At 38.0% G+C, this 12875-nt stretch overlaps 1 protein-coding gene across 1 annotated transcript in view; it reads left to right on the top strand.

Annotated features, from left to right (window-relative positions):
* The first annotated feature begins 219 nt into the window (after positions 1–219).
* The window catches only part of DSG4 (desmoglein 4), a 40120-nt gene continuing 27464 nt past the window's right edge, over positions 220–12875 (top strand). Inside the window, exon 1 of the mRNA XM_069468144.1 lies at positions 220–403. Within this exon, the coding sequence (XP_069324245.1) occupies positions 356–403 (48 nt within the window). The 5' untranslated portion in view covers positions 220–355. The remainder of the gene's footprint in view (positions 404–12875) is intronic.

Here is a 12875-nt window from a genome sequence, read left to right as displayed (position 1 = left end):
GTAATTTATTATTCATTGGCTATCTTCCCTGTAAATCTCGTCCTCACTCTGTGAGATTTTTCTTTGGTGTCCAACAAAGGGTTTCATTGCAATAAGAATCAAGGTGTGTCTAAGTTCTTACCCAGAGCCCAAACAATGCCAGCCTTCCAGACCAGCCCAGGAGTTTGGGGTGGGGAAACAGAGTCATTATAGAATATCTTTATCCTTCTGCCCAGAGAGCACCAGAATTATCATCCATGCCCTCCTAAAAGGACGTCTTGAAGCACATCTTGCTGCAGAGCCAAATTCAGGACTCGGAATACCAGGACTAAAATTAAATCTCACTGAGGTTCGTGTGCAAGACAGACCCAAAGGAATGGATTGGCTTCTTTTCCGAAACATTTGTCTTTTGATCATCCTAATGGTAAGTAGAATTTAAAGGCCTGGAGAGGCAATGCAGCCTTGAGGTCTTGTCTTCCCTGTCAGCTGTCCGGCTTTCTATTTGGGATTTGTTCCACTTTTAATCCCCTTCCTGCAAAGAGAGTTCTAGAAGTTCAATCTCTGTTGATTTCAAAGGACTCTCTATGCCTTGAGGGACCAAATGCCATAGAGAAGCAGGGTGAGAATCTGGATAAATTAGATTTATATGGCCTCAGAGACATAATGTAATTTAAATTAAATGCTAGGACAATTCTAAAATTTTAAATTTGAAAAAAAAAAGTTTCCTCTGTTTTCTTATACTTAAATCAGACAGATTGCTTGTGAAAATTCCCAGTGCAAATGGGTTCTAAATTTGAAAGAAAGTTAACCAAGCCTATTTCTTTTAAACAGTTATTTCCCTGTGAGTTTCTTTTAAAGTGGAGGAATATTAGCTATGTCAAAATTATATTGCAACTAATTATGAAATATTTAGGACATATGAGACATTTTTTGCCATTCATAAATGGCTAAAGAAAAATGAAGAAAGCCAAGCCATTAGATAAACTTCTTCTGGAAATACTAAAATATTCCTACAGTCCAGGAAGGAAATATTAAATGATCTATTTCTTTAAAGTAAACATGGCATTTTGGATGTTATATTACTTTCCTCCAACCCTTGGATTCCCAGGGTATGAAGTGATTTCCAGACAGGCACCACGCACAGCAGGTACCCTATCCTGGAAAGGGATAAGGCAGATTCTAATTCCAGATCCACAGATGAACAATGATTCACTTGGCCAGTTCACCAAACTATTGCCAACTTAATTAGAAAAGTTTATTTAAAGAATCAATTAAGCTAGTTTGGATTAGATTAGACTTAAATCTACTAATGATGAATTGACAGAACAATGCAGTCAAAATAGTTGAGATAAAAAAGTGAAAAGATAAGGGGAGGGGATTATTAGAAAATTGTATGTTTTTTTCCAAAGCAAATTAAGGCAAATACACTGTAGTTGGCCACACCTCGGTCTCCAGGGAGTGTCTGCAGTGGTGCTACAACACAAGCTTGAAAAACAATTCCCATCCTATTGTCAGGCAAGTGGCATTAGACAGACTCCTCTGAGCATCGATGCTAAGAGACCAAGGGCAGCCAGGGCTGGGAGAGATGGGGCCACATGGTTGTCCAGTAGGCACAAGGAGTGCCACTCTTCTGGAGTTCAAGTTCCTAAACTTCAAAAGCAGTGCAAGAGCCCAACATTGCCAAAGAGCACACAGCCTAAGCTTAGAATGGAACATGAGTTGCAGAACATTGCATTCTCTGAGTTTAGTAGCCTGATTATTAAACAAGACTGTTTTTGAAAAATTATTTTTAAACTGAAAAGCACAAGACAGAAGTATAATGCTCTGTTACAATGATCATTATTTACTTACTAAGTAATATAAAAGTTACTAAAGGAAGAGGCAAGAATCTGACTTGGTCTTTAATAGAAATAGTAAATTATCAATATGTACTTTTTGTTACAGTTTTATTGGCTATCTCCATGCTTTGACTCAGATAAACCTTTTGTTTTCTGTATGGAAAACTGCATGTGTCAAGATTTTAGAGGCAACTTCTGAGCACTGAATTCTGCATGGGCATGTTTTATGATAATATTATTTAATTGAAGAGTTAATTTTTCTTCTCCTTGATCTTGAAAGGGTACAATATGTCAGATTCTCAGGATCTGTCTTTGGTAACAGTAATTTGTTTTCCTTGGTAAACCTAGTGTTTTGATACTTAATCCTTCCCAGGCCTCATTGATACTGAAGTATTTGTGTTTCACATTTCATGGTAATTGTGATAGACTTAAATTCTTTATGCATTTCAAATAGGTCCCTTAAGATATCAATTAATGTCTGGACCTGGGAAGTAGAGACTTCTAGTATATTTCATGATTAAATCAAATGCAAAAAATATTTAAGGAGAATCAACATCATGTTATAGATATTATAGGAAAATAAGCATGTCTACTCGTCTTTAATTTCCTGAACTTGAACTCTGCCCCTTTTCCATTAACTAAATCAAAGACTCTCTGGGGCATCATTGCAGCGTACGCTAATGAGGGTGTGGCCACCTCTCAGAGACTTACAGGTACTTTATGTCAGCTACATCTCAACCACAAGGAGTACTTTAAACAAAGTTTTGACTGACTTATCCCATAAAGGTACCCAAAACTCTGGGTTACAATAGGGCATTTATTTTACCACATGAGTCCGCTGGCATTTTCTAGAGGATCTAAGGATGTTCATCATGTCCTTCTGCTATAAAACACACGAGGAGCTCAACCCTGAACCAAGACTCAGAAGTCCCAGGTCTGAGTCACAGCATAACTTCAGCAAAAACACCCAACTTCTCGGGGCTTCATTGTACCCCATGTGAGAATGCATGGGGTCAGCATCATGTCACTGACTTTCTTCCACTATAGAAATTCTGTAATTCTATAATAATCTCTACTGAATACCTACACAGAAGAAGTTCCTCTCTGGCTCCAGCATATTGTTTTCATAAATTTGGCTGGAGAATTTGAAAACTGAGGTAATGCTACGGATTGTATAAATTTTATTAGGAAGGAATCACTTAAGGCAGAACAGTTATTAGCTGGAAGAGCCCTATAGTTTATCAAGTGGATACGATCATAAAAAACAGTCATTTATCAGATAAGAATTTTTGTCTACACATGGTGACCATTTATGTTACATGTAAAATGTGAACACTTCCATTAAATGGTCTGATTCTTGGAAAGTAAAGAATGTATGTAGTCAAATGTATAGATATTACCTCATTATAAGTTGAAATCAGGCATCAAAATTTAAAAACACATTTAGAGCTAACTTAGCCACTTATCAATTTAGCTCTCGCACACACACAAAATGTTACTCTGACACTTGGAACAGAAATTTGGTTTTATTTATTTTGTCAGGCAAATTTCCAGAAGTATAATGATGAGGGAAAAAAACACCTTATCTGATTTGTTTTTTTATTTGTACTAAACAGAATGGCCTGGACAGCATTAAATGATTGGGTTCAATACTGCTTATTACAGAAACTACTAATGTCCTCATCACACTAAAGCTTCCATGGAAGCAAATTTCATCTCTATTATTATTTTTTATATAAGTGGCTAAGGAATTACTAATTATATTTTAAACCAAGTGAACAAATTTATATTTTTGCCTTCAAATTCCTCCAGCATCTATGGTGAGAACATCACTTTTAAAAAGTTTTATATCCCAAGAGATATCTAGTATTATTACCATACCATAAACTATAACTTTAGTATAGTTTTCTCAATAATGTCTAGGAGTTGTAGGATAAAAATCCTGCCCTAAAAATATTTCATGGCTCTTGAGATTCTTTGATGCTTTCCTTTTGTTTAGAGATACTTCTTTTTTTTTTAAGAGAATTTCTGAATACTGAGTATGTAGTCTGATGACTCCTGTCTAGTTCTTAATTATCAAGGGAGTTTCTTATAGAGCAATGAAACCGTTGTTTGAGCTGCAAGTGATGTTTCCTTCCCTTCTCCAAGTGGGATTGTAGTTGGAATTCCTCTCTCATGGAGAGCAGCTGATGACAGGGTGTGTGACAAGAGTGCCTGGACTGAAACCTTCAGGTGTTACTTCCATGAGAAATGTTTGCCCTTCCTTTCTACGCAGAAAATTACACGGCTTACAAACTAAAATGCCACTATTGATATACCTTCAATTATAAACAAAAATAGTATCATTAGGCTTGAACTTGGCATCTCTACCATGTCCCTAGGAGGATGGCAACTGCATTACTCAATTATTTTTATACGTATTATTCAGGAAAGAACTGCTTATTAATAAGTTGGTCCTAGATGTACAAATGAATTCAAAACTAACTTCAAAAAGGTAAGTCATAGAGATGAAAATAGCCTTGTTCAGTAGCTACTACTTTAAATACACTCAGAATGAAAATAGTATCTATTCTACTATTGCAGTAAGCACCTACTATATAATGACTTAGATTCCACGTATAAAAGCAGCATATTCTCTCTAGGAGCAAGTATTGATAGAGAAAATAAGGCCCCCCAAAATTTCTGCAATTTGGTAAAAGTTAGATGATGATAAAATACTATATGTCCTATGATTCCCCTCTGAAATGTAAACATCGCGTAACAGGTCAGAACTTGTCTCACACACAGAGAACAGTGTCTGTCAGATATTTTGTCAGTGAAAATATTTCAGTGAATGAAGGGCTTTAGTATCTAACTTATCTTTCTTACCAAGTCACTTCACTATATATTTCCCACCTACATGTTGATGGGCAACTTTAATGTGGTTAGTGGCCTTCAAAGTGACCTTGAGTGTTTCACGTTGAGACAACAGGGAATTGGTTCTCTGGAGCTGTCGGTCATTGCACTGCCAGTCCACCACCTTCCACTAACAAAGTATTTTATAGTTACATTTACTTCAACATATTACAAAAATTCTGAAATGTTAAAGAGAAATATTCCCATTTTATAAATTTTTTCAAAATGATCAGGAGATGAGTCAGCTCACAATTGGGAGAGTTAGGATTTGAACTCAATACTATAAGACCAAAATTCTTTCAACTCTGCCAAAATTAACTCCCTTCCCCTTTGGGGCCAACACCCAATCCTATACCTACTTCTTTTGCTGTATCTCATCCATTTCAATATCTTTTTTCATTCACCTTCTTGCCCCCTCTTTTAACATGTAGCTCTCTCTAGGCAGGAACTATGAATTACTCTTGTGTTCCTTCCATTAATGCAGTTTGTTATAAGGACACTCAAAGGCAAAGGGAAGACAGGAAACTCTCTCATCAACCAGGCCCACAGAGACTGTAACACATTTAGGATACCACACATCTCACCAGGTTAGTTTTGCTCCTTCAACTGAACTTGCCTCTAGCTCCCTTTTCTAGTGCTCTACCATCATGGCCACCAGTTCAGCCACATCCATTCTGTGTGCATGTCTTTTACCCAGGCTCCCAGGCCAAGCCACACAAGAGGATGTTGCCTGGCCCCCATGTGCTCTGAAAAGGTGACTTTCATAGGCAAGGAATTTCTGCAATTACCCAGGAGCCCAGAACTATCTTTCACAGTTTCACCGAGGTTCACGTAGTTACCTATGTTGTGCTGTTTAAGGGGATGATGTTATTTCCTGTTTCTTCCAAAACACCAATGCACAGGTCTCTCCTGGAAAGTGAAGGCTCCTGACAGGGCTCATGATTTCACAGGGCCTGACAGTAACACCTGCCAAGTTGCTCCATGAAGACCTGCACATGAAGTGAGGGGATTGGGAGGGCCTGGCTAGTGGTACCCACATCAGTAGAGCCAGCTGAGCAGAAAGCAGAAACAGCAGACGTGTACCATGGAAGCCTCCATCAAACATGGCTTATTTCTGCTAGATACAAACCCTGGGATCTAGCATTGCAACTGCCCTGGCCTGAAAATGTCAGGGACAGCAAAAGGATGAAAAGAAGCTTGCACTCAAGGATTCTTAGAGCTACCTTAAGTTGTTGCTATCCTTCAGTTGAGCTGGTCTCTACAAAGAGGACAAGAGCAAGGTAGAACGAATTCAAAGCACTTTATCTTTTTAAACTAAGACAAATCTTTAGTTGATCTGGCTTCTTTCAAGTCTTTAAAAATGATTTACTAGTACTTTTATATGTCAGGGGTACTATGAACACAACCTCCAAAGCACAGAAGAAAACTCTCCTTTCACTCTTCCTTCCTCTTTACAAATGTACGGAGTATTTGCTGTGCCTGTCACTTACACATTTGTGACTCTATTTGGTGTGTGAAAAGCGAGAAGCTAGGGTAGTTTTTCAAAGTCACACTATTGGTAAACAACAGAGCCAAGGCTCATAGTCAGTTCTTCTGCCTCTAAGTCTAAAGAATTTATTTCTAAACAACATTATTTTTTAATGAAGTCAAATTACAATATAGGGCTACATAGCCATTGTAGAATATAAATTATTTGACTTTGAACATGTACACTGATTTAAGAAACTCAATACCAGCTTCACTGCTACTATAACAATAGTCTTCATATTAGGGTGCATATTTTGCTGAAATGCATGAGCACCTCGAAGGGTACAAGTACACAGTTTTAAAAGAATCACTTTGCCAGATCCTCAGCTTCCGTGTATATATGTAGATGAGTCAACCTTAGCATACACCTGAGCCTCACGTATCAAGCTAGTTCTCCTCTCCCAAATCCCCCTCTAAAAAAAAGTTCCAGCTCTCATCCATAGTATAAAACTATGCAGGGCATTAAACTAAGGGATAATTCAAAATAATGATTTCCATATTAAGAAAGAGAATTGTCTCTAAAACTCTTAACAAATCCTTTTGCAAGTCATGTGCTTTTTAATTATTTGTTTTCAACAAAATTTTAAAAGGGCCTAATAGAGTTGTCACCTAAGTCATTAAAAAATCATTTTTAATGATAAATTACTCTATAGATTTAGGTCATATGATTCAGAGTAAAATTAAAGAATTTAATGACTCTGCTACTTTAAAAAAAATCATCCAATATCATCTGTTAATGTGAATAAGTTTTCTCAGTACTTAAATTGGAAGAAAAACCAAAAAAAAAAAAAAAAGATAAAATCAATGCTGAAATTTGTTTAATTCTAGTAATATGCAATATTTATTCATGAACTAATTTTTTTTAAATTTCATCCATCTCTTTGCAATGCATTTCCAGTAAAGTTTTACTTTCTATATTTAATGCATTGCATCGAAATATCCATATCTGCACGTCGTTTGCTCAATTGTGCTGCCAATTAGAGTTGTAATGCAAATCCAATCCAGAATAAATTGGTTTTTAACACTTAGAGACTTACAATTATACAAGTTCCAATAAAATAAAATTTCTATACATATTGTTGTTACAGAGAAGTATGATAGACTGATCAATAAAGCCCTAAAATACATCAAAATACATTTAAAGCTTAAAAATATATTCCAGTGGGATGGACCTAGGGAAGGGGATGGTTCATCAATGGAAATAGGATATAGAAGTTCAAATAGAAATAGGAGGGAAACAAATTCCAACTGTTAAAGTACGTATTCAACTATAGCTTGGTGCAAAAGTAATTGCCATTTTAGACCATGTATTTTAAATCATTATAACGAGGTTCAAACACATCTTTATTAATCAAAATACGAACCATTACAGTCAACACATTGTTTTCAACAAGAAATAAGTTTGTTTATTCCTGTAGTGTAAAAATCCATGATTTGGGATTTGATGAACTCTTGGAAAGCATTTTCTGCATCCTGCTGGTTGTGGAAGCATTTTCCCTGCAAAAAGTTGTCGAGATGCTTGAAGAAACAGCAGTCGATTGGCAAGAGGCCAGGTGAATATGATGGATAAGATGAAACTTCGTAGCCCAATTCATTCAACTTTTGAAGCACTGATTGTGCAACGGACGTGTGGTTGGGTGTTGCCGTAGAGAAGAACTGGGCTCTCTCTGTTGACCAATGCCAGCTGCAGGAGTTGCAGTTTTTGGTGCATTTCATCTATTTGCTGAGCATACTTCTCAGATGTAATGGTTTCGCCAGGATTCAGAAAGCTGTAGTGGATCAGACCGGCAGCAAATCACCAAACAGTGACCAGGGCCTTTTTTTGGTGCAAGTTTGGCTTTGGGAAGTGCTTTGGAGCTTCTTCACAGTCCAACCACTGACCTGGTCATCACCGGTTGTCATATAAAATCGACATTTCATTGCATGTCACAATCTGATCAAGAAATGGTCAGTTGTTGTGTTCAGTAAGAGAAGAAAACACTTCAAAACGATGATTGTTTTTATTTTTGGTCAGCTCATGAGGCACCCACTTATCGAGCTTTTTTACCTTTCCAATTTACTTCAAATGCCAAAGCACCGTAAAATGGTCTATGTTAAGTTCTTTGCAACTTCTCATGTAGTTGTAAGAAGATCAGCTTCAATGATTGCGGTCAATTGGTTGTTGTCAACTTCCGATGGCCGGCCACTGAGCTCCCCATCTTCACGGTTCCTTTGCAAAACTTCTTGAACCACCACTGCACTGTACGTTCGTTAGCAGTTCCTGGGCCAAATGCATTGTTGAAGTTGCAAGTTTTCTCCGATGTTTTACGACCCACTTTGAACTCGAATAAGAAAATTGCTTGAATTTGCTTTTTATCTAACATTATTTCCATAGTCTAAAATAAATATAAAATAGACAGCAAGTAATAAGTCATTAGCAAAAAAATAAAGTGAGAAATGCACATTAAAATGATGTATAACATAACCACATTTATTTAAGAATGTATTCCAATATCAAACAGCAAATTTCAACAATGCTAAAACCACAATTACTTTTGCACCAACCTAATTTTTTTTTTTTTCTAATGGATGACACTGGGCATCAAATAATAATGGCATTTAGATTCTGTTGATTACATTTAAAAGTGATATAACAGTTTTATTTTAAAGTATCAACATTTATAATATTCTTAAATTCCATTTTTACAACCTTTCAACTTTATGATAAAAAGATTTAGCTGTCATTATAGAAAGCTTGGAAGATGGACATTGTTTTTTCAAAATTTTGTTAGGATTGCATGAACAAAAACTTTTGAAGACCTCTGCAAGACAACATTAGAAGTAGTCAAAACAAACATCAATATTTACCCAACACCAGGGGCTGCAATTTTATGATACCAAAATTCAAGCAATATCAGAACAATTTGGTAAAATAATTTCAGGTGATTTAAAAGAAGTTTTAGGTGTTGAGTAAATAGAATAATCAGTAAAATGGTGATTTGGGTCCATTCTCTGGTGCTGTTTTAACACTGCATAGATACAATATTAACCTTGCAGGCTTGTTGTAAACTGGGCAGAAAGGAGGATGAGTATGCATTCTACTAAAGAGGGAAAATTACCCGCCACATCTCTGAATTATAAGCAGAGCTCCAGCTAAGATGCACTCACTACTTTCAAGCTAAAATTAGGTTATTGGGTTGATTAGAGGTCTGGGGCTTGGCAGTTTGGCTTATCCTCACTGGGTGGGGTAAGCAACATAATGATGCTATTGTGGTCCTCTGTCAGGCCTCCGCTGATGTCAGGAAGGGAGAAAGGAGCAAGTGGAAGAGAATATCACAGAGGAAAAAGAAAGAAAGAAGTAGAGGAAAGGAGGGAGAAAAGGCAGAAAAGGCAGAGTGTCTATCTAAAGATGAGCAGAGAGAGATTTCTTATTAAAAATGGGTTCATGGCAGACACACCAAAAGCCCTGACTTAAGCATTATACAAGGTATCTATGTAACAAAAACATTTGTACCTCCTTGATATTTTGAAATTAAATATATAAATAAATGATTAATTGAAATGGGCGGCCGGGCGCGGTGGTTCACACCTGTAATCCCGGCACTCTGGGAGGCCGAGGCTGGAGGCTAGCTTGAGGTCAGGACTTCGAGACCAGCCTGAGCAAGAGTGAGACCCCATCTCTACTAAAAATAGAAAGAAATTAACAGGACAACTAAAAATATATAGAAAAAATTAGTCGGGCGTGGTGGCACATGTCTGTAGTCCCAGCTACTTGGGAGGCTGAGGCAGAAGGATCGCTTGAGCCCAGGAGTTTGAGGTTGCTGTGAGCTAGGCTGATGCCACAGCACTCTAGCCTGGGCAACAGAGCAAGACTCTGTCTCCAAAAAAAAAAAAAATTGAAATGGGCTGCCATGTTGGGCTCGCCAAGCTTCTGGAACCCATCAAGGCAGGGCATCCTGTTAACCTCCCACTGAAGGACGGTGCCTGAGAATCCCATGTCAGGGTTTAGTCTGCAGCAACGAACTGCAGAATGTATGGATTCTCAGTTGTCCTAATGCCCCAGTGACCTGGACGGGAAGACAGCCATTAAAGTGATACATAAAGCAACCACCCAAATTATGCCTCTAAAAGTGAATTGACATGGAACTTTACCACAATAATTGTTGAGTGCAAAAAGAAAATTACAGAATTACATGTATGGTTTCTTTTGAGTAAAAAAAAAAATTACAATTTGTATATGTGTTTGTGAAAAAAAAATTTGACAATCTCCAGATAGTGAGATTCTGTGTGTTTTTTAATTTTTCTTATACTTTCCAAATTCACCTGCTTTTCTAACAACAACAAAAAAAATCTAATCCCCCAAAGGCAATATTTATTGTGAAATGGCACGTCGTAAGCAATTGAATAAGACCATCTTCTATTAAATAATGATCTTCTTTTCCAGGTCTGGCTATTTCACTGATGTCTAATAAAATTACATGTGAGAGAGAAAGTGAGTTAAAAGGAGGTATTCTGCTCCACTGCCAGATATCTCTGTTGTTCCCCCTTCTGGACTCATCTGTCATTCCAAACCCCCATCCATAAACTCCACCCCTTCGTACACCCCTCACACCCAAGGAATCTGCTCTCCCCCATTTACCTGTCACAGTCTCTCTCTAGTCTCTCAGTTAATTGGTGCTCCCTGGTTTTACTCTGCTCCCTGACTAGCCAAAGCTCACAACAGTATCTTAAGAGCTCTCTAAATCTCCACTCTGCTTGACAACAGTACCCAACCCTAGGACAGGCAGCCCTCTTGTTTCTCCTCCTCCACTCCCAGATTGCCAGGTTCTACTAGAGAAGGCACAAACCAGATGGACTGCACATCCTAGGCTTACTTCCTCATCTCAACTGGTCCACAACTCTTCATCAATGATGGAATGATAGTTTGTTTTCTCTGTTTCTAATTTTCTGAGCTCTGGTGTTTCCTAATGCAACAATGCTAGCTGGACCTGCCTCTCTTGTGATTCAGGGCACTGGCTTCCTGTCACCTTCCCTACCAGCAACCTTAGAGACCTTTGCCATCTCCTCTAGCCCCTCCTGTTCCTGCTCACCCCAACTGCCAAAGTTGTGAAACAGGCATGTGCATAATTGTTTTCCAGTTGCACCTCAAAATGGTTTTCTCTCTTCATTGTATTCTCCTCACCTTCCATTCCAGAAGAAGAAATATTCTTTCTTATTACGGGTCTAACTCTTTTACCTGCATTTCTGATCAGCCATTCCTATTCTCTCTTAATCACACCTGTAGCGACTGCTTGGTTTCTTCCTCCTTCTCCCCCTGCCTTTTTCTTGTTTCTCCCTCTACCACGCCTTCTCCACAAATCCCTTTTCCTCTCCCTGTAGATTGTATATTTGGTCATGGTTTCCCAACCTAAAAAAATATATACCTTGATCTAATTAACACCTCAACTCCCCTTATACCTCTCACATTTCTTTTATCTTCTAACGTGTTGAAAATGTAATCTACAATTGCTATTTCCACTTCTCAGTAACTCCTTCCTTGACTCCTGCAATTTGACTCATGACACCTGCAAAATTTGGCGATGAGTGCCTGCTTTAAGATTCGATGATCTTCTCAGTTCCCATCCTCTTTGACCTTGCTACAAAAAAAAAAAAAAAAAAAAAAAAAAAACATCAAAAATTCCCTCTTTGTCCAACTTTTTGTCGGTGCACTCCACTTTTCTATCTCCTTTCTGGATCCTTCTTCTCCACCTCTTTATCAATTCCCTTCCCCTTTCTAAACTCCACTTCCTTACCAACCTCCTGTCACACTTCTCCTTCTCACACTGACAGAATCTGCTCTGCACCCACAGCCCTGGGCCCTCAACCTCTGTTCTCTTAGTCTATCCGAGCCCTCTGCTCTTATACTTCTTCCTTCTGCCCCCTGCACAAATATAAGCATTTCCCACAGGATTCTGGTCTCTGCTTACTTCATTTGTCTTCTTAAACTTTTCCATTTAGTATCCTCCTTTCCTTCAACTTCAAATAACACTAATGGTTGGAAAAATTCCACTTTTTCAGATTTTATATATAGCTCAAATATTAGATGTACACTGAAAATAAATAAAACAAACCTAGTCATCATGTCCCTGCAGTGATACTTGCCTGCTGAATTTTCTGTTCCTATTAATAGCACTTCCATTCCCCCAGGAGCCAAGCTTAAGTCACCAGAGCCGTCTGACTCCTCCTACCCTCACAACCCACGGGCTGTAAGCCTGGCCCTATCAGTTCTTTGGTGATATTGCCACTCCCCCTTTTTTCCTAGAGTCACATCTGCACCTAGGTTCACGATGGATCTGTCTTACCTAAGCGATTGCTAATTCCTAAGTGTCTGGACTTCAAGGGTTTTCTTTTATAATCTTCCCTTCATATCAATAACTTGTTTTAAAGACAATATTTTTGTTACTCTCAGTCTCTACTTGAAGACCAAACTCCTTAGCCTGGTCTATAAAGCACTTCATGATCTGCCCCTAAACTGACATTCTGAACCTTGTCTCCCATGGCTCCTCACTATTTCCTCTACCTCCCAGCTTTTAATGTTATTTACCATTTCTGTAACACCCTCTGATACGTAGAGCCTTTACGCTTGTGTTCTTGTTTTACTCTGGCTGAAATGTTCTT

This window comes from Eulemur rufifrons, chromosome 5 (genome assembly GCF_041146395.1).
Source record: "Eulemur rufifrons isolate Redbay chromosome 5, OSU_ERuf_1, whole genome shotgun sequence".
NCBI classification, from domain to species: domain Eukaryota; kingdom Metazoa; phylum Chordata; class Mammalia; order Primates; family Lemuridae; genus Eulemur; species Eulemur rufifrons.
Note: the sequence above shows the minus strand (reverse complement) of the source record. Positions and strands in the feature narration are given on the sequence as shown.